General features: G+C 40.3%; 1 protein-coding gene across 7 annotated transcripts in view; it reads left to right on the forward strand.

Annotated features, from left to right (window-relative positions):
* ints8 (integrator complex subunit 8) overlaps positions 1-27958 on the forward strand; it is a 65294-nt gene that overhangs the window by 29590 nt on the left and 7746 nt on the right. For 5 of the 7 annotated variants that reach the window (XR_007956898.1, XM_052023209.1, XM_052023210.1 and 2 more), the window contains 13 exons: positions 3115-3256; positions 4906-4976; positions 5908-6083; positions 6466-6599; positions 6681-6791; positions 9745-9946; positions 13241-13291; positions 19760-19881; positions 20261-20445; positions 20759-20792; positions 24135-24194; positions 24312-24373; positions 24531-24649. Coding sequence is in view for 6 of the 7 variants with exons in the window: in XM_052023209.1 (XP_051879169.1) it covers positions 3115-3256; positions 4906-4976; positions 5908-6083; positions 6466-6599; positions 6681-6791; positions 9745-9946; positions 13241-13291; positions 19760-19881; positions 20261-20445; positions 20759-20792; positions 24135-24194; positions 24312-24373; positions 24531-24649 (1469 nt within the window). In the remaining variant the exon portion in view is untranslated. The remainder of the gene's footprint in view (positions 1-3114; positions 3257-4905; positions 4977-5907; positions 6084-6465; positions 6600-6680; positions 6792-9744; positions 9947-13240; positions 13292-19759; positions 19882-20260; positions 20446-20758; positions 20793-24134; positions 24195-24311; positions 24374-24530; positions 24650-27958) is intronic. The other 2 variants (XM_052023211.1, XM_052023212.1) reach the window with 1 other exon arrangement.

The raw sequence follows: 27958 nt of genomic DNA on the forward strand, positions 1-27958 counted from the left end.
TAATTGGATCCAAATTTGCCTTGGTGATGGGAGGCAGCTGTCAGGCACCAGGGGATTTACCTCTGACCAGATTTACATGTAGACATGAGAGACTGCGGAGCTGGAACCTGAAGCTAAACCAAGTTGCTGGAGGCAACATCTGTAGAGAAGAATGATCAGTCAACAGGCCACATTCCTCCCACTGTTCCTGTCTGTCCACCCTACCACCTTTATTCGGTTCCAGGCTCCACCTTCCTTTCCTGTCAGATTCCATCATCTGCAGCCCTTTGTTGCCTCCACCTATCACCTCCCAGCCTCTGTCACTACCTCCACCCTTCCCTCCCCCACCCGACTCTATCTGCCAGTCAACCCCTCCTCACCTGGCTCCACCTATTGTTTGTAGCTCTTACCACACCCCTACTCCTCACCTTTTTCTACTGGCTATCTCCCCTCCGCTCTTTTAGTCCAGATGAAGGATCTTGACTCAAAATGTTGACATTTCCCTCTACAGATCTGCCTGCAAATGCAGGTCAGAGGCTGGGTACCCTTTAGCAAATGACTTGCCTTTCCAGCATCTGCAAGTCAGGAAAGTGGTGGGCTGGTCTGAATGAGTCAGCTTTAATAGCACCCAAAGATGGAGGCCATCCAGGGCAGAGAAACTTGGTTGATTGGCACTGCATCCACCACCCTCCACAACTGGTGTACCATGGCTGCAATTTGTACCACTTCCACTGCTGTCACTTCCCAACCACCAAGTTGGACAAGGGCAACGGGCATCTGAGAACATCCTCCACCTTCTAGTTCTTCTCCAAATTCTGATTTGAAAGTATATTGTAATGCCATCATTGGTTCTAAACCCTGAAGCTCTCTACCCACCAGTACTGTGGAAGTACCTTCGCCAGAAGGACTCGGTGGCGTGAGAGATGGGTAACGGATGCTGATCTTGCCAGTGTTGACCACATCCCAAAATTAATTTTTAAAAATTGACTTTAAAACCCTTCAATTTGTTGGGCCCTTAACTGCTAATAGCTCCACAGTTCAGGAGGCAATGAGGGATGAACAATAAATGCCTGTCTTGCCTGTGATATCCACATCAAGTAAATAATAATCAAAAACCTTCCTAGCAGTGCCTTTACTGATGGAAGAAGTGAGGAAAATATAGTCTTTGGAAAATTTAATAGGTAAATGTTTTTGATAATAAGGCTGGAACTGGCACGACATGGTGAGTGTGTGGTTGCATCTTGGGTTGGTTAAAGTGTCCCTCTCGCCCTCGGAATCCAACAAATTTATATTTGCTAAATGGCGAAAAGCAGCATCTCAAAGCACAGACCAACTCAATAAACCAACTCACAAGTAATTTTTGAGGTAAATTAATGTGGTGAACGTCATTCCTCAAATCTCCCCAATTTTTTTCCCTATTTTATATGACTATTGTTGTATTACCTGAGCATTTCATGGGGATGGGCACTCAATCTCCTGTTTTTTTTCTGGAAATGTGGATGCTGCCACCATAAGTCATTGCATTCAGGAGAGCTGAGTTATTAGCAATTTAAATGTTCTGCTGTGGTTCACCCACATGAATAACAAATTATAAGGTACTGTAAATAATTACTGGTTCACAGAACTTGGAGGAAATTAAAACTGCATTAATTTTCAATACACTCATTTCTCAGCAACATTTGGCAGCTATTGCTTCATCTCAATGTCTACAGCAGATCACAAATGGAGCTCAATCTATAGTGAGGGATGAGGTGACTCTAAAACTAAGCGCTCAAGATTAGGGATAAAGGCTGAGAAATGGAACTCCAGGGGAGAGAGGATAGCGAATGATGACTTTCTGACTTGGAACTCTTTTTCTCTCAAGACCAAATAATGACCCCTTCCAAAACTTTCTTTGCTGAACTTGATCTTCAACCACCAGCCCCAGCTTTCTCAATTCACGTGACTGGCACAGCACAATTTGTCTATCTTGCCCACTTTTAGGTAGGATCCAGCCCTCCTAGTTCTCTTCCTGAATATTATGTGCACTAATTATGTGCCCAAAGAGTGGTTGGTGCATGGAATGCACTACCTGGGGTGGTGGTGGAGGCAGATACATTGGACAGGTTCAAGAGTTTGTTGGATAGGCACATGGAGGAATGTGAGATAGAGGGATATGCGGGAAGAAAGGTTTAGATAGTGTGAGGGTGGTTTGATGGATGGCACAACATGGTGGACCGAAGGACCTGTTTTGTGCTGTATGGTTCTATGGTTTAATGTGACCTGATCCCAGAACTTGCTGAATCTCAACCTGAAATGCTGGCTGGTCAGTGGTTGGTCAGAAAAGGAAGCGGATGAATCCTTTTCCATATGATGCATGGAAAATCAGCTAATTATTTAAAAGATAGAAAGACTTTTTTACTCTTTTTTTTGAGATGTAAGCATCACCAGCAAGGCTAGGATTTATTGGAGAAGTTGTTGGGGAGCCACCATCAGATATAATACTTGAGGTCATTTCAGAGAGCAGTTAGAGTCAACCACGTTGGTGGACCTGGAGTTCCGTTTAAGTCTAACTGGGTAAGGACTGCAGACTTCCATCTTTGACTAGAGAAAAAGACCAGATAGGTTTTAGAACAATTTAGTAGTTTCACTAGTAATTTTTTAAACAACTCCTAATTATTTAATTAACTGTACTTAAACTTCACAGTTGCCATGTGAGATTTGAAAACACTTTAGTAGACTGCTTATCAAGGTCCTGGAGTAGTTGCCTTGCAAATTTAACCATTGTGCTATTGCTGTTCCAGGTTGTCATGGTTTTGTATTTGATTATTTTCTGAATTCATTGACTGAGGTACCAACTGGTAATTTTCTGGCATCAGTCATTTGTCAGACATATGTTGACCAGTGATTGAAAATCAAAAGTAAACTACAGCTGCTGGAAACCTGGAGTAAGAACTGGAAATTCAGGAAAGATGCAGTAACATTTCAGGTTAACAACCCTTTGCTGGAACTCGGGCAAACATTCTTTGACCTGAAATATTACCTCCAGTTCTCTTACCACATTTGCTCCCTGACCTTTTGACCAGTTGTTATTTGTATCTTCAATTAGACAATAAGAGGAGGAAACTGGTGTCATTTGTATCCCATTTGTTACAGGGATAGAAACTTAGAAGAAGTTTGCTTTAAAGTCTGTATATGCAATACTATTCGGGATGTCCTGGAACAGCAGATGATTGGTGTAAGGTTCCATCAACTAATGCTGAAGCCTACCAAAGAAAGAATCGACTTCCTCCTGGAGGTAAGGTCACACGTGAATATTTGCTGCTTCTGTAATACGAGATCAACTGTCAAAATTGGACTTGCTTAATAAGGAATACATCTTGTGCATTACTTGGCCATTTTAAATCTTTCTCCCACCCCCTTCACTAACATCTAATGACTCCATCTCATGCAATTTTACTCATGACACAACAGTACTCTATTTCCACGACATGCTCTAGTCTTGAATAGATTAGCGAATTCATGACTTTTCCTCCCTCAAGCTCCTCAGGAAACCAGTGATTCAGAATTGAACTATTTTATCATGGAAATGTGGTGGGATGGAAAGAAGTCATTTGGCCCATTGTACATGTGCCTGCCACCAATTGTAGGTGTGTTAGCAGCACTCTGTTTCACACCTCTAGGCAGAGGTTTGTAGGGTTTTGAACCTTGAACACAAATATCTGGGCTGCTATTCAAGTGTGGTACTGAAGGAGTGCTGCAGTTCTGGAGGTGAAGTCTGTTGGATGAGAAGGTATACCAAGGCCTCATCTGTTTTCCTTAGATATAAATAAAATATCCCAAGGGCAGCACAGTGGTGCAGTTAATGGCTTTTCGGTATCTTCCCACATCCCAAAGATGTGTGGGTTGGTAGATTATTTGGCCACTGAAAGATGGCAATGGTGTGTAGATGAGTGGTGCAATCTCGTGGGGTGTTGTGGGGTTGGCCAATGACCCAGCTTCTACTTTGAAGTGCGGGGCCAATTAACATTACTAAAACAGATTATTGTCACATAGTGGTTTGTGCACAAATTGACTGTATTTCCTGCATTAATAACATTTCAACAATAAAAATATTCTGTTATCTGTAAAGCTCTTTGGGACACCCCCCGAGGTCCTGGAAGGTGCTATCCAAATGGTTCCATTCCCCTGCTCTCTTCACAAGGTCCTCTAACTTTTTTTGCCATGCAATTACTTATCAAATTCCTTTTGAAAATTAGTATTAGTTTTTCTCCTTCACCTTTTGGACACTTGCTATGGTACTTTTTTGTTTCCTTGGCCAAACTCCTTGAATCTGGGTCTTCTAGTTATCTACTTTTCTGCCAGTGGAAACCAGTTCTCCTTGCTTACAGTTTCAACACCCTTCAGATTTGAACATGTCCATCGGACCTCCTCCTGTTTATTGCTTGTAAATGCAAATAAAATTGGCTGTGATGTGTGAGCCTTGGAATTTAAATCCAGCAGTTCTAGTTGGATGAAGCATTTTGATTTCCGTTTTGACCTGGTTTCCTCTCAGTGCTAGAGAACAGTTCCCATGGATCCTGGCACACCTGTATACATGCCTAAGTGTTCATTCTTTATGTAACCTTGATACTAAACAGCTAATTAGTTTGTTGAGCTGATTAAAACCAAACTTGGGCAGTTGTTGTCCTCATATACAGAGATGTACAAAGAATAGGCTAGTTGTCATAAAGTTGTTCTTCTAGCAACAATAGTTGGGAAAGAAGAATAAAAATGTGTAGCAAGTATAGCATTTGGTACATGATTAATTCCTATCTTAGACGGTGACCAGTTACATCCATATTTTGTGAAACCAAATACTGATGAGAATCAAAAAATCATTGCCTGTGTAATCCAATATTTTCTTTGTAAAATAAATGTTTAATGAGATTATAATTAATATTTTAGACATGTGTACGGTCACTAAACCTGGATGAAGCTTCGGAAGATTCTAAAAGAAATATGGCTGCTTTCTTAAAGTAGGTACTTTTTTTAACATCAGTATTATAAATATTTCTGTCTAGTTTTTAACTTTCTCTCTCCTCAACAAACCAAATAGGCGAACTATTATAAGAGTTTTCTTTGGTCCTTAATCATTTTTAGTTATTTATTTCTTCACATCTTGCTGCATAAAGATAGCCTGCTGCCTGGCCTTCTCAAGCAGCTCTGAACTAGTGTAACATGCTGGAATCCTATCAGAGCTAAAATACATCAAATATGCAGCTACCACGGCTCTGTGAAGATGAATCTTTACCTCACTGACACACACTCCACAAAATACTCCACAACAGCTACTCTTGAGATTTTTCCTGTTCCTGAAATCCTGTGGCAACGTGCCTTTTTCCTGCTTGGTTCTCCAGTCATGAGAGCAGGCAAATTTGATACTCTGTGCAAGGGGGTCAAACCTTCATCCCACTCTCTCGTGCTGTGCTAACTTTGTTTTTGTTTTACTTCTTCTGAGTATCCTGTGAAAATCCATTTTGCCTCGTAGTTTAGGGATTAGAGATAAGGTCAGCCTGTGCATCAGTTAAACTATACAGTGTTCTGCTGGTTTTTCAGGCTAGAGATGGCAGCATCTGCCATTCTCAAACTTTCATAATTCAAATAGAAGCAACTTTGTTTGGGGGGAATTGAATAAACGTTGTGCGAATTTGTGAGCATCCTGTTTTTTTTTTCCTTACAAGCTGCTACACTTGCATTATTCTCATTCTTAGAGAAGTATCAAATTACCCACTACATATCTGGTAGTGGTATCGAAGACTTGGGCAGCTTTGAACTTGTGATGAGTATTTGATTGTTACAGTACGTTATGGATAATTTGGATTAATTAAAATAGCAGAAGGGAACAATCTGCATTAAGGAATCGAGCACACTTCTGAATTCATTTGATATGTAATTACTTTTCTGCAGGAACCTATGCCAAAGTTTGGATGACCCTCAGTTTGTTTTCATGATTTCGTCGCATGATTTGTGCACTAAATTGCTGAAGGATGAGGAACGAAAACAGATACTTGATCAAATGAGGAAGCGATCACCTCGTGCTAAGTTCTCTGCCAAACCATTGACTGTTTTCTATGACATACCTGGTGAGTTTGTGACAGAATTTGTACCAAACATCAGATGCAAACTAAGGGGCATGTGTTTTTCTTTCACTTTGTGTGTGACAGCTGAGACTCCTTGGCCTATTGCCAGTACAATTCCAGAAGACAAACATTTGACTACCCATAGTTGTATGGTTCAATTTGACATTTCAGTGATAGTTCCTAACAAGCCACTTCAGAATCTCCCACTGAAGCTTCTGTGTAGCATTGTGACATCTATTTTTCAACTGCTGATTTGTGTTCTATGCTTATTTATCATTTACTGAGAAACATAATCAGGCATTCTCTATTTAAAGCTATTTTCAAAGTCATTTAAAAAATAGGTGATTTAGGTGAGTTGACTTTTGCATCCACTTGTATTTTTGAGCATCACCCAGTGTCAGTATTGGTCAGTTGGAACACCAGCTCATCTTAACAGTCGACCCAGGGAGAATTCGACAGATTCTGATTGAACTACATGGAATGACATCAGATCGACAATTCTGGACTGTTTCCAATAAGGTAAATAATCAAGCTTTTTCAAAGTGTGCCTGATGATTGCAATTAGTCTTCAAGCTTTGATCAGCAATGTTTTTATTTCAGTGGGAAGTGCCAACAGTTTATGGTGGAGTTATTCTTGGAATTAAGGATAATCTGACCAGGGACTTGGTATACATATTGATGGCTAAAGGTCTACATTGCATTATGATCAAGGTGAGCTTTCAACTACATAGTTTGTAAACACAAAAATATAACATGTCATGGCTCCAAAGAATCGCTAAAACTTAATTTGTGTTTTCACTTTGCATTGACATTCTTCTGGTGATGTAAGTTTTTTTTTGAAAATCTTGTGAAACTTGCTGTAATCTACATTTTCATTGTGGTTAAGTGGAATATTTTTTAATAATTATTTTCTAATTTTTTTTTACAGTTACTATAACAACAAATTTGCTTTAAATGCTTAAGATTTTGCAACATATTTAAGAGAAAAAGGGCATAGAATTGCTTTTCCACTTGAGCTGTCAGTGTTTCAAGCCAGTTTCAGTTGGAATTCTAACCATTTTTACTAGTGTCTTAATATTTGTAAATGTCTTGCCCTGTCTGTGTCAGGCTTGCATCTGTATTATGTATGTTGGGTTGTTTGGTTTCTTTTTCTCCTTGTTGCTTCAGCTTCAGAATCAGAATTGGTTTATTGTCACTGACATATGTTGTGAAATGTGTTGTTTTGTGGCAGCAGTACATAAAGGCATAAAAGTGACGATGTTACAAAATTAAATAACTAGGGCAAAAGAGGAATAATGAGGTAGTGTTCATGGACCGTTCAGAAATCTGATGGCAGAGGGGAAACTGAAAAATACCCACAAAGGTGTACTTACAGAGTTTTTGTTTACACTGAAGAATATTGCCTACAGATTTTTATTTTGGCAACAATTTTACTTTAAGAAGTTGGCTTTAAAATATTGTGCGTTGATGAATGACCAAACCACAATTCTCTGGGTATCTAGTGAACACGCTTATCAATGATGTGAGTTTGTATCTGTGTGGATATATTGTCATTTACTACTGATGCGTTTGCCTTTATGTTATATATTAACCAAAAATATCACATTTACCAAAACAGTGATAGTAGCAGAAGAAAAAGCCAGTACTGAACCAAAGCTATATATACTCATCAATTATATTGTGCATTTATTCTTGACCACACTTTAGTAACAAAATTGCGCAATCACCTTGTGGCAAAAGAAGTTAAATTAGAAGTTCAAACTCAATAACAGTATATGACCAAGAAATCTTATTGCATAAACTCAAAAACGTGCTCACAAAAGAATTGAAAAGTTAACTTAAAAAGATCTTGTCTTCCTCCAACAACATGACAAATCCCATGTCTCTGAGTATTCCAGGCACCCTTCCGCTTCCCTGATTGCCAGTAGCTCATTATCTCCAGTGGTCCACAATTTCTGGAGTGGTGGGTGGTGCTGCAGTTAGTACTGCTCAAACTCCAGAGAACCAGCCTCAGTCCTTACCTGGGGTGCTATCTGTGTGGAATTTATGGAATTGACCACTGTAAGTTACTACTTAATGCAGGTTAGTGGCAAGAAGACTCAAAGGGGAGTTGATGGGCATGTGTGACGGGTCTGGTCCTTAGAACGGCAATCAACTCCCACAAGGTGAATCATAGTGACCAAGGGCTGGGGAAACTGTTATTGAGTATCACCATCGGTAATATAACCTCTGGACCTACCGCTAGACTGAAAGTAAGATGGCACAACAGTGCAGCAGTTAGCACAGCTCCACGAGAACTGGGGGAAATGTGGGAATATGTGAGGGGGAAAGAATTGAATTCATTTAGATGGGAGCCTGATGGTTGGTGGTGGAGCAAGGGGAGGGCTTTAATTTGTAGCACAATGTTAGCCATCTTCAGTAGAGTGAAGAATATATTGAGTTAGTACATCAAGTGAAAAAATGAACCATTGCCATTCATTTGTGACTGGTTGAGAGCGGAATATGGGTTGGGTGGGAAAAAGACTCCTGATTAGTCAGGATCAAGTCCAAAGGGAATAAATGAATGAGGGGGAACCTGTATGGGAAAGGCAAAAACCTGCAGTGTGGTTGAAAAGGGTGGGGCATATTTTGCTTTGTGTCTTATTCACAAGGCAAAGAGTGAAGGGTCCTAGGCTTAGGTATTGCACAAATTTATCCAAATTCCATTCCTTAATTTTAGTATAAATAAATTTAATTGGCTCCTTATTTGCATTTGATTCTCAGCAAAACAAACTGTAACACAATCAAGAACATTAGGGCATACTTTAACTACATCTGTTAATTTTAAGTCAAAATAGTCCTTAACAGTTATTTAATGTTTATTTCACCTTTTCTCCATTCCTGGAAATGAAGGGTTAAAAGCTCTTCTTTATATCTTTATACCGCAGAATATAATACATAATATTTCCGTTTCCCAAAACAGCACTATTGTTCCAGTAGCTCGGGAAAACATTACTAGGCTGAGGCTGCCACAAATGATTTCACTGCATATCTTTCAAGTCAGTAGAAATGATTTGAGTTTTTAAAATGACAGCATAATATTGTAATCCAATTGCCACCAAATACCACTTAATGTATTCAATTATTTTGATTCAGTTAATCAGTTGCCCAAGTTTGAATATATATTGTTACACTCAGTATATGAATAATTATAGTTCAGGGCATTTAAGTCCACTTATTTACAATAATGATAGCAATGTATGGGAGTGTGATCGGTGAATATTGATTGATTAACTTAAATCTGCTTTGAGTACTTCCTTCACACCTTTTCAGATCTTCCTCCAGCCATAATAAGTCAAAAACATTTTTAACTCCATTTTAAAAAAATGGCTGTTATTGCAATTTTTTTTTCCCAAGTCTGATTGTAAAATATGTGCACTGCACAGTTGGATCAGACAGAAAGGTATCACAGAAATTTTTCACTCTAACACAAGAAAGCCTCTGGGTATTCAATTATATTGTGCCTGACGTAAGGATTTTCTGGCACGTTGTAATTTCTTGAACAAGCACTGTGAAGTGCTATCATGTTTTTGTTTTGCACAGGTTTTTGTTCTTTAGACAATCCATCTGAAAGGGTTTGTTTCAATTTGAGGAAAAATGTTTAATTGCCTCATTTTCATTTCAGGATTTTGCCCATGCAAGGCAGCTCTATTCTACCTGCCTAGAACTGGTTACCGAGTTTTCCCCCAAACTTCGGCAAGTTATGCTCAATGAGATGTTACTCTTGGATATCAGTGCTCACAAAGCAGGGACAGAAAGTGCAGGAGATCGTCCACCAGCTGATCTTGTGAGTCGTGTTCGAGGTTACCTTGAGATGAGACTACCAGGTAAGGAAGATTTTTGTTTTGTTTATAGGCTTTCAAAATATAAAGTGTAAACCTTATGTGGCACAGTGCTTGCTCATGTAGACTTAGAAATCTTGACTCTGTGGTATGAGAAATACTGATTTGAGGTTATGCTCTTCCCAATTAAGAGGAAAGATATGTGATAAAATTCCTTGATGAAAAACACGATGATGCTGGAGGAACTCAGCAGGTCAGGCAGCATCCATGGAGGAAAGCAGGCAGTCAACGTTTTGGGTCAAGACCCTTCTTCAGGACTGAAGATAGGAAAAGGGGAAGCCCAATATATAGGAGGGAAAAGCAGAGCAGTGATAGGTGGACAAAAGAGGGGAGGCGGGGTGGGCACAAGGTGGTGATAGGTAGATGCAGGTAAGAGACAGTGATAGGGAGGTGCGGGGGAGGAGGGGAGAGCAGATCCACCGTGGGATGGGTCAAAGGTAAGGGGAAATGAGGCTTTCCACTCCAGGACATCTGAGATGTCCAACTTCTTTTCTAACCGTGGCTTCACCCCGACAGTGGTCAAGAGAGCTTGCACCCGTATCTCTGCCATTTCCCCCACCTCTGCTCTCACCCCCATCTCGCCCAGACCCAACAGGGATAGGGTCCCCTTTGTCCCCACATTTTATCCTCCCAGTCTACATATTCAACACATCATCCTCTGCCACTTCCGCCATCTCCAACAGGACCCCACCACCAAGCATATCTTCCCCTCGCCACCCCTTTCTGCCTTTCACAGGGACTGCTCTCTCCTCAGCTCCCTAGATCACCTCGTTTTCTGTCTTGGAGCCTTGCAGCCTAACAGCATGAACATTGAATTCTCACACTTTAAGTAATCTCCACACCTCTTCCCCCCCCACCCCCCCAACCATGCCTCTTCTTTTCTTCCCTTTCCTAGCCTATAGGAGATGGAGAGCTCAGTGACATGGTGTCATGAAACAAACTTTCCCTCAATGTCAACAAAACAAAAGAGCTGGTCATTGACTTCAGGAAAGGGGGCGGTGTACATGCACCTGTCTACATCAACGGTGCTGAGGTCAAAAGGGTTGAGAGCTTCAAGTTCCTAGGATTGAACATCACCAACAGCCTGTCCTGGTCCAACCATGTAGACTCCACAGCCAATAAAGCTCACCAGCGCCTCTACTTCCTCAGGAGGCTAAAGAAATTCTGTATGTCCCCTTTGACACTCACCAACTTTTATCGATGCACCATAGAAAGCATCCTATCTGGATGCAGCACAGCTTGGTACAGCAACTGCTCTGCCCAGGACCGCAAGAAACTGCAGAGGGTTGTGGACGCAGCCCAGCGCGTCATGGAAACCAGCCTCCCCTCCTTGGACTCTGTCTTTACCTCTCACTGCCTTGGTGAAGCAGCCAGCATAATCAAAGACCCCACCCACCCACGTCATTCTCTTTTCTCTCCTCTTCCATCAGGTAGAAGATACAAGAGCTTGAGGGCACGTACCACCAGGCTTAAGAACAGCTTCTACCCCACAGTGATAAGACTATTGAATGGTTCCCTTATACAATGAGATGGACTCTGACCTTACGATCTACCTTGTTGTGACCTTGCACCTTATTGCACTGCGCTTTCTCTGTAGCTGTGACACTTTACTCTGTACTGTTATTGTTTTTACCTGTACTACCTCACTGCACTCTGTACTAACTTAATGTAACTGCACTGTGTAATGAATTGACCTGTACGATCGGTACGCAAGACAAGTTTTTCACTGTACCTCGGTACAAGTGACAATAATATACCAATACTAATCTCTTTTTTTCTACCCCCCTTTTTTTTGTCTCTCCTTACCTTTGACCCACCCCCCCGGTGGATCTGCTCTCCCCTCCTCCCCCGCACCTGCCTATCACTATCTCTCACCTGCATCTACTCATCACCACCTTGTACCCACCCGCCTCCCCTCTTTTGTCCACCTATCACTGCTCTGCTTTTCCCTCCTATATATTGGGCTTCCCCTTTTCCTATCTTCAGTCCCGAAGAAGGGTCCTGACCTGAAACGTTGACCGCCTGTTTTTCTCCACGGATGCTGCCAGGCCTGCTGAGTTCCTCCAGCATCATCGTGTTTTTCATCTAGATTCCAGCATCTGCAGTCCTTTGTTTCTCTGATAAAATTCCTTTCCTCTTTATGGATTTCCTAGTGGTCAACTCTATAATGATGATCATGAAGATCTTTGAGCAGGTCCTCAGTTCATCTTAAACAGCAATGTTTTGTGCCTGAGAATATCGTTTGAGAAGGGAAGAGGTGCAAGATCAGAAATACTTACCTGAAGAAAAATGAAGAGCACACTAGTAGATGATAAGGATCACATGTCATCTGGATGTTCTCACCATTCCTGAACGTGGTATGCAGGATGGATGGATGCTGCTTTTGGAAGACCAGACATCTGTTGTCCATCAGTCAATTCTAACCCTACTTTTATATGAAAAAAATTAGTAGGGTCTTTTGTAACGTTATCCCATCTATCTCCAGTTAAAATGTGATCTTGTTGACAAATCACACAAGTGTGTTAACCACAGTTATAAAGAAGTCTATGGACTTCTGATCAGTCTTAAATGGTAGGAGGGCACTGATTTTTGTTTTGAAAATCACCATTTTGTAAACACATAAAAATAGACTGTACGAAGTTAAAAATAGTTAATTTGATCTGCTCTAAAGTCTTGCTTAACCTTGCCAGTTAAGCTGGAATTGCTACTAGAAAAATTACAGCTTGTATTTATACAGCACCTTTAACATAGAAAATAAATTTCAAATCATTATATGGAAGTATAATCAAAAAACCCTTATTGTTCTGTTTGGGAAGGTATTTGGAAGTCTTGTCAAATAGTTCAATGTTAAAGAAGATTTGATGCAAAAATGAAATGTGAAGGGGAGTGTACAGGAACTGATTAGTTAATGTGTAAGCAGCTGAAGTCACTGCAAGAATTGGTGGGGTGGGGGGATAGGAGATACCTTGGGAGAGAACTTCTGGGCTGAAGTTTGTTACAGAAATAGAGATGGTGGCACTCTATTTGTTGACTTAGAGCCATGATGTACTGTTTTCCCTGTGCTACAATATGCATCTTGATCAATGTCCTTTCCAGTTTTCTGATGTTCAAATGCCTTTAGTAATTAATGGTTTAACTGTGTTAACACTATGTCCTGATCTTGGTACTGCAATCCTGATTGATAGCAGTAATGTTTTTGCATTTAAAATTCCCTCAACGTTGAGAGCTGATTCAGGTTTTTTTTTGGACACGAGGCCACCATCTTATTCTCTTTTACAGTGTACCCTGGTGGTAAAATGTCATCGCGTCATTCGGCCATGCTAAGAGAAGGTAAACACAACACTTGGCCGGCTGTGTATGATCTACACAAAAGCACATTTTTCACTTTGTGTTTACATTGTAGTTACAATTTTATAGAGAAGAAAATAACACAACATAGCTATGCAACTTCCAGCACATTTTATTAATAGTTGGCGTATGCAAAAATGTTTATTTTCCACCTGGTAAATGTTTTGCTTTTAATCCAAAGTTATGTTTGACGCCACAGAACACATTTTTGATTTCTCTGCACTGTCGTCTTTTCTCTCCCGAATCCATGGTGTTAACACTAATTAATGCTCCAGGGTTATATGGTTACTTTGAATTCTGAAGTGGTGTGCAGCCTTACTTAAGTATTAATTGTCAAACGGGTAACATTTTTGGAAATATGATACCCAGCTATTTATACTTTGAATTTCTTTCATCTGTGTAATTATGCACTATCATGCAGTCAAGCAATAAGTTTATTAGAATGCTTGTGGTTCTCAAAGAATATGTAAATTTAGCTCTTTTGATATTTAAAATTTTCCGCATGAATTGTGATCTGTAGAGAATCATCCCTCAGTTGTTTGAAGCATCAATGCTTACAATACTGGGAAAGTACTGTAAGGATCAACCACTGATGCATTGGTACAAATGTTCCAAACATCTTTGGAGCACATAATCTCATTGATTGGCAGAGCTGACTTGAAAGACTGTTCCTACTTCTCATGTTCTTAATTCCTTCAGCACAATTCTCCAACTGAACCAGTGTACATTATTGTGACACACAGCTACTCCTTGTATTTTGCGGGTAATTTCTCTGGCATATTTTAAACTTGGCAGAGCTTCAAGCTTGAATGAAGTTGATCATCTCATTAAACTCAGCTATCAGTGACAAGCTGCAAGCTGACACACACAGCATTGGTGTCTAATGAGTTGGTCGTTATGTGTGCAAGACAGCTTGCAACAGTTTGTCTTTTTTGAAAATTTTTAAAAATTGCAAATGCTGGAAATCTGAAATAAAAACAGAAAATACTGGAAATACTCAACTGATCTCCACATCAGCGGGAAGAGAAAGACAGATAACGTGTGACCCTTCTTCAGACAAATCTTCGACCTGAGATGTTAATTCTGTTTCTCTTATCACAGATGCTGCCTGACCTAATGAGTATTTCCAGCATTTTCTGCTTTTATTATTATCGCAGCTTATGTAATGCTTTTTATTTCCATGGATATAATGGCTCAAAGGCTAGCAGATTTTTTTTGTTGTATTACCTTCCTAACATCCGTACTTCCCAAGCATTTCTGCAGATTTATCCTATGGCTGATTCTGATGAGCTGGAAATGTACACATGTTATCTTTTGTAGCTTTATGAAATGGGTTCTTCCAGTGTTTTGGAGCTGTTAGATTGGACACCTTTCCATAAGGAGTGCTTAATCTTTGGTTGGCTACAGCCTGACACCACACGGGAAGCTGCACGAATAAAACTTGGAGCCTTTAAATCAATTGCCAGCAAAGTAGGCCCTCACATCTGGATCAGTTGGATTTGGGCATGGAGTGACTTCACTCAGTAAGCCCATGCCAACAAGATCTGGCATTTGCATCCTCCAACTTAGTTCCCACCTACCTTTTTTTCAAGAAACAAACTTGGATATATTTCACTTTGGTTGTGTTATCCAAATCCTCATTGTAGATTGTAAATAGCTGAGATCACAGCAGTGCTGAGGCACCCCACTGGTTAGAGTTTGCTAACTTGAAAATTATCTGTCTGTCCTTTTTTTTTCTGTCCGTAAACCAATTCTGCATCCGAGATAATATGATATCCTCAACCCTGTGAGTCCTTATTAATATCACTGGAGAAAAAGTACTGGGCAAACTAACATGGTTAGGGATGGACTAATCCCAAACCCCTGGATGCGATGGCCTCCATCCTGGGATTTCAAAAAAAAGGTAGCTGAAATAAAAACATCTTATTTCCTACTTTTCTGATGATGCTAAACTAGATGGGATTGTGAGTACAGAGGATAATGTAAAGGGACTTAAAGGGGATGCAGGCAAGCTGAGTGTGTGGGCAAGAATGTAGTATGGAAAAGTGCGATGTCATCCGCTTTTGTATACAAAGCAAAGCATGGTATTTTGTATTATGGCACGGGATTGGGTGATGTTAACGTTTCAAGAGACCTTGGTGTGCTTCTACACAAGCTTTTGGAAACCACCATGCTGGCACAACAAGCATTAGGAAGACAAATGACATGTTAGCACTTATTGCAAGAGAGCTTGATTACAGGAGTAAAGGAATTATAGATGGCCTTGATGAGACCTTGCCTGGATCATTGTGCACAGTTTTAGTCTTGTTACACAAGAAAGAATGTAACTGCCGTAGACTACAGTGAAGAGTTGGTTCCAGGCATAGTGGGTTTAATGTGTAAGGAGAGATTAAGGAGGCTGGGACTATATCCTCTAGAGTTTAGAAGAATGAGAGGAGACGTGAAACTTGTTATTTTGCAGCAGCAGTACAGTGCAAAGACACAAAATCTATAAATTACGAAAGTAAATAAATAGTTCTCATTACTACCATCAGGGAGGAGGTACAGGTATGTTCTTCAGTATGTTCATGTTCTCAAAGAGATCTCATTGAGATTTACAGTATTCTTATAGGCCTCAACAGGCTAATGCAGGGAGAATGTTTGCCCTGACTGAGGTCAGTCTCAGAATAAGGCGTAGGCTGAAAGGACTGAAATCAGGAGAATTTTCTTCAGTTGTCGAACCTAAGGAATTCTCTACATTAGAATGGTGTGGAGACTTAGTCACTGAATTCATTCAAAACGGGGCTTGTTGGATTTCATGTGATGTGGGCATCAAGCAGAAAAATGAGGTAGAAAATTAGTTATGACTTTGATCTTAATGAACAGTGGAGTGGTTTGAAAATCCAGATGGCCTACTCTTATTTTTATTCTTGCTGTTTGATTGTCTATTATTTTTAGTATGCTTTTAATATCTTCTATACAAAACATTTCTTTAACCTCTTATTCCCCATTTATTTCTGCTATCAGACTTTAAGGGATATGTGTTCCATTTGAATACTGGTAGAAACTTACAAACTACCTTCATTTCTTGCTTTGCTGCCCATATTCTATACTTTATCAATTTTTGAGTCATTCTTTGCTAACTTCCAAAATTCTCTGAATCCATATGTCTACTGTTATTCTTTTGCAACCTTTCAAAACCTTTTCATTCCATCTAACACCAGTCTTAACTATATTTTGCCACATATGTATGTATTTCTTTTCTCATGGAGTATCTTTTTCAATGCAATTTTTCTTTTTTTAAGAAAAATTAAGTATTTTTAACCATCTGCTTATCTATCATCATACAACTTAATCCAATTTCCCTATTTACATTAGCCAACTAACCCCATTTATTTCTCTTTGTTTAAACCTGAAGTTTGTCATGCTCAAACAGAATATAAAGTTCTAAGGTATTATGATTACTTTTCCCTAGAGGATATTTTAACTCTAATCCAGCCTTATGACGCATAACCAGATCTAATGTGGTCTTCATGGATAGAAAACAGAGTTGGAATAACTGCGTCCTTCTCAGGCTGAAGGGTTCTAACTAGTGGAGTACCCCAGGGATTGGTTCTTGGCCCTCACTTTTCTTTCTATTTACATTAATGAGCTGGAGGGAAAGAAATGTAAGGTTTCTAAGCTTGCCGATGATATGAAAATAGGTGGAAGGGCATGTTGCGATGAGCACATTGTGATTCTGCAATGGGACATAGTGATCGAGTGACAGTCTGGCAAATGGAATTTAACATGTGAGGTCATGCACTTTGATAAGAGGAATCCAAAGGTAGATTACTATTTAAATGGAGAGAGACTAGAAATGAGTGAAGTTCAGAGAGATCAAGGTGTTCTAATGCATGAATCACAAGAAGTTAACAGGCAGATCAATAAGTAGTTAAGAAGGACAATGATGTTAGAAAAGTGTTGGAGTTTAAGAATAGGAAGGTTTTGTACAGGTTGTTGATGAGGCCACACCTGGAGTACTTCACTTAGTCTCGATCCCCTTACCTAAAAAGGGGTACAGTAGCATCCAAAGGAGATTCACCAGGCCAATTCCAGGGATGAGAGTGTTCTTTTATCAAGTTAGGCTAGATAGTTTGGGTCTGTATTCTTGGGAGTTCAGAAGAGTGAGGGATGATATTCTTCAAACCTATAAGATCTTAAGAGTGCTTAGAGTAGATGTCGAGATGTTTTCACTGGAGGGAGAGTCACAAACAAGAGGACATAGCTACCAAATAAGGGGGCAGTAATTTAAAACTGAGATAGGTAGAAACTTCTCTCAGAAGGTAGCGAATTTTTGGAATTCTCTGCCCTTGATTATATTTAAGATGGAGCTAGATAACTATCTGAAAGATTGAGGGTTATGGGGAGCTGGCACAAAAGAGGATTTGAGGGCAGCATTGGTCAGCCATGATCACATTGAATGGTGGAATGGTGAGGCAGGCTTGAGAGGCTGAGAAGACTTCTCATGCTCCTATTTTCTTGTGTTCTCCCTTGTTGGTTCCCCAATATATTCTTGGAAGCTGTGTCAAGTGCATTCCATGAACATCCTCAGAACTTGCTTTGTCATTTTGATTTGCCCAGTCTGTATAAAAATTAAATTCCCTACCATTTTCATATTAACTTTGTCGCAAGCCTCCACAATTTCTCCATTGATAATTTGTCCAATATTATAGCCATTTCTGGATGGCCTGTAATACAGACCTCACCAATGTTCTGTGCCCCTTGTAATTCCCTGGCTGCACTCTTCTCAATGATACTTCCTGATCTTCTGAGCCAAGATCTTTTCTCACTACTAGCCTAATATCAGCCTTGTTCCCAGAGCCAACAGAGCTCCACAAAACCCTTCAATCTGTCATTCTTTCCAAATGTCAAGTATGTTTTTGTCCACCTTGCAACTGCAATTTTAATGGCTTTCAGTAAACTCCATTTCTTTCTATTCATGCCGCATTTAATTCATCTTTTTACCAGTACTACTTAGGTTCAGATAGAAAGATATTAATTTTAACGTTTACTGTGTCTTCCTACCTCGACTCATTGTAGCCATGCTGACTATCCCTAATAAGTCTGTGCTTTTCCAGATGTGAGTAGACCCTATCCCGAAGAATCTTCAATAATTTCCCTACCATTGCTGTAAGGGTCGCCAGCCTATGACTTCCTGGTTTGTCTCTATTGCCTTTCTTAAAACAGTAGTTGTAAGTGTACAATGATCAATAGTGACTATACCTCGTACGTAAGCCTTTGGTTTGCCCACGTGGGCTGATAATGTGTAAGTACTGCACCACGTTCTGAGAGTTTGATGTTGTTGATTCCATATTTCACGACAGCCCTCTGTCTCCCTGACTACACCCCAGACTGCCTTCTGGACAATTTAATTGGTTTATTTTGTCACACGTGCCAAGGTACAGTGAAAAACTTTGTTTTGCATGCTGTCCATACAGATCATTTCATTACAACAGTGCATTGAGGTAGTACAAGGGAAAACAATAACAGAATGCAGAATAAAGTGTTACAGTTACAGAGAAAGTGCAGTATAGGTAGACAATAAGGCCATAACAAGGTAGCTTGTGAGGTTAAGAGTCCATCTTATCATACTAGGGGACCATTCAATAGTCTTACAACAGCGGGATAGAAGCTGTCCTTGAGCCAGGTGGTACGTGATTTCAGGCTTTTGTATCTTCTGCCTGATGGGAGGCAGGAGAAGAGAGAATGTCTGGGTTAGGAGGGGTCTTTGATTATGGAGAAAGTGAGAGCTATTTGTTTTGTAACACATTTTGCTCAATTTTTAATTTGTCATCATTAGAATTGTCCTGTTAGGATATTTTGGGATGTGTGTATATATAGGAATATAAGATTCAGAGGCTTGTTTGATGCAAGGGTTGCTGTCTAACCCAGTATACCTGCAATCTGTGTGGGTCTCTAGGGCTGGATATATGTATTCAGTGGAATTAGCCAAAGCAGTTTGATCACTTGTTATGGGAACAGGAGATAAAAGTATGACATCATAGGTTTTTCAGCAGTAGTGTTGCTTCGGTCTTAGCTAACATGCATGTGCACTTCCAGCTGAATACCAGATTGACATTTGAAGCAAGAATACTTGCTGGATTTTCTCTCCCTTTTTCATGAGGGCCAGCCATAACACTTGTACTGGCACACACATTCAGCTCGGATAACTCCATACAAGCAAGGTTGGAATAAGAAGCATTTTGGTTTAGATAATCTTTTGACATGGTAATCATTGGGTCATCAGACTAGCAGTTAAATCTCTTGTAACTTCCAATACTAACATCCTTGCTTTCATCACAAAAATTTAATAAGGATTGTATTGTTAATTGTTGATGTTATGACTAAGAGAGTGTAGTTGCTAATAATGATGGTTTACCTGTCCGTTTATGGAGATTGCAATCTATTACTTTCTTTCAAATGTTTCAGACATTCCATTGCGACAAATTATAACAGAAGAGTGTGTCGCCTTCATGTTGAACTGGAAGGAGAATGAATACCTGACGCTTCAAATTCCTGCACCGCTCATCCAGAACAATCCATTTGTGAAGGTAGCTGCATTTCTATTGATTACCTCAAGCCTATTGAACAAAAAATATACTGTTTGTTTAATGAAAAGGGAAAAAAAGATGCAAGTAGTTGTTAATTTAGGTTAACTCATTTAATGTGGTGTTAATAGCAAATTAAGTCGTATTGGAATTGTAGCCATCAACAAAGAGTTGGTGAGTTGCAATGCTTTTGAGGCTGTAGTGACCGGTAGATAGCTTCTTGGTGAAGTAACTTTAAAACAATTAAATGTTATTTGGCCATATTTGTAGTAATGTTAAAGTCACATCTATAATTTTGCTACTCAAAATTTTGTAAACCAGCAAAATATATATGATGCTGAATAAAATGCTGGGATCATTTTGTCTCTTGTGTATCCTGTAGCTGGGACAACTTTTGGCTGCAACTTGCAAAGAACTACCTGGCCCAAAGGAAAGCAGAAGAGCTGCTAAAGACCTTTGGGATGTAGTTGTTCAGATCTTTTGTTTATCTAATCAGCACAAGCGAGTCAATGATGGAAGAATCAGTTTAATAAAATATCGAGAATCCACACTGGGGATCATGAAGAGGTAACAACGTTTTCAGAACCTATTTACATAGAGTGACCTTAATTGCATTTAGTTTATCAGATCTCCAGGTCATTTCTAATGTCCACAATTTAGCACTTAGAAATCACTGAAATTTGTTAACCTATTTCGCCAGATACTTGTATATAAAAATGTTGTGTGCTAACAGCAGTGATTCAACACTTCTCAAATAATGAAGTCTAACAGCTGGAAAGAATTCTCTGAATAGCTTACAGTATAATGATTTCTGAATGAAAGACTTTAATAATTCATGAACTATAATATCTAACATAAATTTTGTTTCTCATGGATTTAGGAGCGAACTGGTAACGTTCATTAAGAGACTGAGTGTAAGCATATTGTTATTTGACCTTGTTTCCTTTTCTGTGTTATGTGAAGTGGAATCATTAATAGTAGATTTCGTTTGAAGTTTAGTAACACTTATTGCAATTGGTTTCAACAATGTATTCATGTAACATCTTTAATGATGCAAAATATCGCAAGGTGCTTCACATAAGTATTATCAAACAAAATATGATGCCCGGTGCATAGAGGTATTGGATACACGATAAAAAGCTTGGTCATAGTGTTGAAGAGGCATCTCAAAGGAGGGAGGGACAGAGAATCTTAGGAAGGGAATCGCAGTGGTGTGAACCTAGGCAGCTGAGAGCCTAGCTGGGAAGAGTAGAATGATTAAAGTTGGGTATGATTTTAAGAAGTCTGTAATTGGAGCAGTGTTAGCAGTTCAGAGGGTTGAAGTGTTGGTGGAAACTATGCGGAAAGGGATGGTTTTCTCCTCCTACACTCACACAAATACATCCGGTTAGCAAAAGATGGCACAAGGTGGGAGACGTTTTCCTAAAACAACATAGCTGAATGCTTAAGTGGAGATGGGGGACAAAATAAAGAGACCTCCGTAGAGACCTGTAATGTACCCTTCAGCAATTGGTTACAGGATGTTTCCTTTTGAAGTTCATCTCAATGCTTTCCAACGTCTGAACTTGATCAATCCAAAATTTTCACAACGTTATCGTATCTTGCACCAAGCCCTGTCCATCCTTGGACCTGTGCTCAGTGACTTTAATGGGAAGCTGACATGCCTTAGTTTTAAAAACTTCATCAATAAAGCAGAGAATGCCAGAAATGCCCAGCAGGTCTGGCAGCAACAGTAGAAAGAGAGACAGAGTTAACTCTTTATCGGAGCTGAAATGTTAATGCTGTGTCTCTTTCCCTGATGCTGCCTGACCTGTTGAATGTTACCAGCATTTTCTGTTTGCCTATCAGCTTTCCAGTCTCTGCAGTTTTGTTGGATTTTCATTTAAAAGCTGCATCTTTGTTTTGCCTCATTCCTTTCCATAAGACATAGGAGCAGAATCAGGCCATTCAGCCCATCGAGTGTGCTCCTCCATTCAATCATGGTTGATTTATTTTTTCCTCTCAACCCCATTCTCCTGCCTTCTCCCTGTAATCTTTGACGCCCTTACTAATCAAGAACCTATCAACCTCCGCTTTAAATATACAGAATGACTTGGCTTCCACAGCCCTCTGTGGCAATGAATTTCGGATTCACCACCCTCCAGCTAAAGATTCATTATTCGGTAGGTTTCAATGAAATCCCCCCTCATCCTTCTCAACTCCAATGAGTACAGGCCCAGAGCTATCAAACGCTCCTCATATGTAACCCTCTTATACCCAAGATCATTCTCATAAACCTTCTCTGGATGCTCTCCAACGCCAGCATGTCCTTCCTTAGATATGGGGCCCAAAACTGCTCACAATACTCTAAATGTGGTCTGACCAACACCTTTATAAAGCCTCAGCGTTACATCCTTGGTTTTATATTCTAGTCCTCTTGAAATGAATGCTAACATTGCATTTGCCTTCCTTACTAGTGACTCAACCTGCAAGTTAACCTTTAGGGAATCCTGCACTAGGACTCCCAAGTCCCTTGCACCTCTGATTTCTGAATTCGCTCCCCTTTTAGAAAATAGTCTACGCCTTTATTCCTTTTACCAAAGTGCGTGACCATTCACTTCCCTGCGCTGTATTCCATCTGCCACTTCTTTGCCCATTCTCTCAACCTGTCCAAGTCCTTCTGCAGACTCCCTGCTTCCTCAACACTACTTGCCCCTCCACCTATCTTTGTATCATCCGCAAACTTGACCACAAAGCCATCAATTCGGTCATCCAAGTCATTAACATATAACATGAAAGTAGCAGACCCAACACCGATCGTTGCAGAACACTACTAGTCACCGGCAGCCAACCAGAAAAAGCCCCCTTTAATTCCCACTCTTTGCCTTCTGCCAGTCAGCCAATCTCCTATCCATGCTAGCACCTTAACTGTAATATCACTGGCTCCTATTCTTTGTGCGAGGAAGCAGATTGCCCTCTAAACTGTAGATGGGTTGAACTCAGTCAGCATTGAAGAAAAGAGAGATAGAGTTGATGTTTCAGGTTGAAGTCCCTAAATCAGAACTAGGAAAGAATCTGCACTGCTCTAATTTTGATCTTCAGAATCAGAATCATGTTTATTATCGCTGACATATGTCAGGAGATTTGTTGTTTTGTGGCAGCAGTACAGTGCAACACATAAAGACATAAAAATTACTATATGTTACAAAATAAATAGTGCAAAAGAGGAATAATGGGGTAGTGTTCATGGGTTCATGGACCATTCAGAAATCCGATGGCAGAGGGGAAGAAGCTGTTCCTGAAACGTTGAGTGTGGGTCTTCAGGCTCCTGTACCTCCTCCCCAATGGTAGTAACGTGAAGAGGGCATGTCCTGGGTGGTGAGGATCCTTAGTGTTGGATGCTGCCTTCTTGAGGCATCACCTCTTGAAGATGTCCTCGATGGTGGGGAGGGTTGTGACTGTGATGGAGCTGGCTGAGTCTACACAGCCCTCTGGAGCCTCTTTCAATCCTGCGCATTGGAGCCTCCATTACCAGATGGCGATGCAACCAGTCAGAATGCTCTCCACCGTACATCTACAGAAATTTGTGAGAGTCTTAGGTGACGTACCAAATCTCCTCAGACTCCCAATGAAGTAGAGCTGCTGATGTGCCGCCTTCATGATTGCATCAATGTGTTGGGCCCAGGATAGATCCTCTGAGATGTTGACACCCAGGAACTTGAAGCTGCTCACCCTTTCCACCGCTGACCCCTCAATGAGGAACCATAGAAGGGTTGAGGACTGGTGTGTGTTCTCCCGACTTCCCCTTCCTGAAGTCCACAATCAATTTCATGGTCTTGCTGACATTGAGTGCAAAGTTGTTGTAGCGACACCACTCAACCAGCCGATCTATCTCACTCCTGTATGATATGCTTTTTATATCATATTTGAATCTAATCATTCTGTCCTTGTCAGCCATGCTCTCAGCTGCCCAGAATTCGGTTCTGTTGACTTGCACAGGACCAAGATGCATTTTTACTTTCATTTTGTAAAGGAACTGTTCCCCACAATGAAAATGGAATGCTAATTTGAGTTTCCATATTTTTTGCCTAATTCGCAAATGCAAGATATAACTCGTAAAGTTAAGGCAGAAGACAAACAGTAAAGTTGAACATTTATATTTACGGTGAAATATCTGACTGCTTTTTAAAAGGCACTCCTTATAGAAACTAATCAAAATCTTGAACGGATTGATTTTTATGAATAGAAAAATATAATGACATCTTTGTTCTTTTTAGGATCCACTGGTGCTCACAATATTAATCTCCCTTTTCGTGAAGTTACACAATATTGTTCGGGTTTGTATTTAGTATTTTAAATGAAGACATTTAAACAAATATTACAATACTTATGTTAGTACAATGAATTAATTTTGTCTGTTGTCGTATGTTAATGTAATGATTTTACTGTTTTAGGATGACATTGTAAATGATGTCACTGCAGAGTATATGTCCATTTGGCCAACATCTGTCCCAAAGTAAGTGAAATTATCATTGCATTTGTCCCAGTGAGCCTGGTATGGATTGTGTGTGCATGTGTGGATTGTGTAACTTGTACACCATTTTAATTTCTCTTCATTTAACTGAACAATTGTTTTTGTCTCACAAACATTTGCTTTGCTTTTGATTTATAAGCTTGCAGTCGGTGGATGTTGAGGCTGTTGCTGTCACAATGAGGGAGATGGTCAGTTATTCATTAAACATCAACTTCAATAACCACTATTGGTTAACTACCCAAGCAGATATTTACTTTGGTAAGTATGACATATTTTGAATCACAATTAAGGTATTTATTAATTTGGTAAGTGTAGTTATTTTAAAAAGTTCAAGATGTATTGAGGACTTTTACAACCAATAAATTCTTTCAAATTGTAATTGCTATTACTCTGTAGAGATGATGGCAACAACTTGCAATACAATAAGGCCTCTAAAACAGTAATGGGATAATGACCAAATATTCTGTTCTAATGATGTTGCTTGATGTACTTATTGGTCGGGTTGTGGGAAGAACTCTTCATCATGATTCCATGGGCTCTTCTGCATCTGCTTGTGATATCTTACTGTATTTAGCACTTCTCTGGAGTGGGGTTTGAAGCTGTTTTTTCACTCTGAGGCTACCAGGGCTTGGTATGGCCCAAGTTTTTATGTCGCTGTTGTGATTTCTGTTTGAAAATACCAGTCTCAGCCCTGTCATTTGTGGCCTGCCAAGCTTAATCACACTTCCTGCAATAGATCATCACCCTCGTAGGTCATGGTTCTTTAAGTACACATTCAAGTACTGTACTTCTTTTAAACATGATGAAGGGTTTCTGCATCCTTCTCCATTTTAGCTGGTGAACTCCTGCCTCTTACCATTTTCTAGTTGATAAAGTATTTTCTCATTCCCCCTCTAATCCTTCTACCAGTTACTTTAAAGTTAGATCCCCTGGTTTGTACCCCCCTCTGCAAAGGAAAATGGGTCCTTCCTATTTCCTCTGTCAAGGCCCCTCATAATCGTATGTCCCCCAGTTATTTCTCCCTTCAGCCCTCTGTGTTGTAAAGAAACTAACCTAAGGAAATCAAAAGAAAAATAACTGCAAATGCTGAAAATCTGAAATGGAACCAGAAGATGCTGGAATGGCCAGCAGGTCAGGTGGAGAGAGAAATACAGAGTTAATATTTCAGGTTGATGGCTCTGATGAAAGGTCATCAACCTGAACTATTAATTCTGTTTCTGTCTGCACCGATGCTGCCCGACCTGAATACTTCCAGCATTTTTCCTTTTTATTCTTAGTTAATCTTCTTTACTCATTCTCCCAACCTGTCCAAGTCCTTCTGCAGACTCCCTGCTTCCTCAGCACCACCTGCCCCTCCACCTATCTTTGTATCATCCACAAACTTGGCCACAAAGCCCTCAATTCCATCATCCAGGTCATTACATGTAACGTGAAAAGTAGCGGACCCAACACCGATACCTGTGAAACACTACTAGTCACCGAAAGCCCACCAGAAAAGGCCTGCCTTTATTCCCACACTTCGCCTTCTGCCAGTCAGCCAATCTTCTATCCATTGCTAGCACCTTTCCTGTAATACCATGGGCTCCCATCTTGTTTAGCAGCCTCATGTGTGTCACCTTGTCAAAGGGCTTCTGAAAATCCAAATAAACAACATCCACTGACTCTCCTTTGTCTATCCTGCCTGTTGCTTCCTCAAAGAATTCCGACAGATTTGTCAGGCAAGATCTCCTCTTAAGGAAACCATGCTGACTTCGCCCTATTTTATCATGTGCTTCCAAGTACCCCGAAACCTCATCCTTAATAACATCTTCCCAACCACTGAGGTCAGGCTAACGGGCCGATAAGTTCCTGTCTTTTGCCTCCCTCCCCTCTTAAAGAGTGGGGTGACATTTGCGATTTTTCCAGTCCCCTGGAACCATTCCTGACTCTAGTGATTCTTGAAAGATCACCACTAATGCCTCCACAACCTCTTCAGCTACCTCTTTCAGAACCCTGGGGTGTAGCCCCTGCAGTCCCTGCCACACATCCGCCTTCAGACCTTTCAGCTTCCCAAGCACCTTCTCCATAGTAATAGCGACTACACTCACTTCTGTCCCCTGACTCTCTCAAATTTCTGGCACATTGCTGGTGTCTTCCACAGTGAAGACTGACACAAAATATTTATTCAGTTCATCCACCATTTCTTTGTTCCCCACTACTACCTCTCCAGCATCATTTTCCAGTGGTCCGATGTCCACTCTTGCCTCTCTTTTACCTTTTAGATATTTGAAAAAACTTTTGGTATCCTCTTTTATATTATTGGCTCGCTTATCTTCATATTTCATCCTTTCTCCCCTTATTGCTTTTTTAGTTGCTTTCTGTTTTTTAAAAGCTTCCCAATCCTCCAGCTTCCCACTAATTTTTGCAATATTAAATGCCCTCTCTTTTGCTTTTATGCTGTCTTTGACTTCTCTTGTCAGCCACGGTTGCCTCATCCTCCCTTTAGAATGCTGCTGCTTCTTTGGGATGAACTGATCCTGCATCTTCCGAACTACTCCCAGAAACTCCTGCCATTGCTGCTCTGCTGCCATCCTTGCTGGGGTCCCCTTCCAATCAACTTTGGCCAGCTCATCCCTCATGCCTCTGCAGTTACCTTTACTCAACTGTAATACCGATATGTCTGATTTTAGCTTCTCCCTCTCACACTGCAGGGTGAATTCTATCATATTGTGATCACTTCCTCCTCAGGGTTCCTTTACCTTTAAGCTCCCTAATCAAATCTGGTTCATTGCAGAACAACAAATCCAGAATTGTTTTTTCCCTGGTGGGCTCGACCACAAGCTGCTCTAAAAAGCCATCTTGTTGGTATTCTCCAAATTCCTTCTCTTGGGATCAAGTACCAACCTGATTTTCCCAATCTACCTGCATATTGAAATTCCCCATGGCCACCGTAACATTGCCCTTTTTACATGCCTTTTCTGTCTCCTGTTGTAATCTGTACCCCACATCCTGGCTACTATTCAGAGGCCTGTATATAATTCCCATCAGGGTCTTTTTACCCTTGCAGTTTCTTAACTTAACCGACAAGGATTTCACATCTTCTGATCCTATGTCACTTCTTGCTAAGGATTTGATTTCATTTTTTACCAAAGAGTCACCCCACCCCCTCTGCCCACCTGCCTGTCTTTTCGATGGGATGTGTATCCTTGGATTTTTAGCTCCCAGCTGTGATCTTCTTTCAACCACGACTCTGTGGTGCCCACAACATTATACCTGCCAATTTCTAACTGTGCTACATTTATCCACCTTGTTTCGTATACTGCGTGAATTCAAACACCTTCAGTCCTGTATACACCACCCTTCTTCTCAAATCTGTCTCCATGTTGCCTGAAATTAAATTCTTATCCCTTTCTAATCTTTCTGTCTTATTCTTTATTCTGGAGACTTCAGTAACCTCTCCTGCACTTTTCCTTCCCCTATACTTTATCCATACTTTTCCAATCTGTTGAACCCACCCCCCTACTATTTAGTTTAAAGCTCATTTGGGGTGCTATGGAGATATACCTCAGGTTCCTTTGTTCCTCCACA

This window comes from Pristis pectinata, chromosome 9 (assembly GCF_009764475.1).
Source record: "Pristis pectinata isolate sPriPec2 chromosome 9, sPriPec2.1.pri, whole genome shotgun sequence".
Classification (NCBI taxonomy): domain Eukaryota; kingdom Metazoa; phylum Chordata; class Chondrichthyes; order Rhinopristiformes; family Pristidae; genus Pristis; species Pristis pectinata.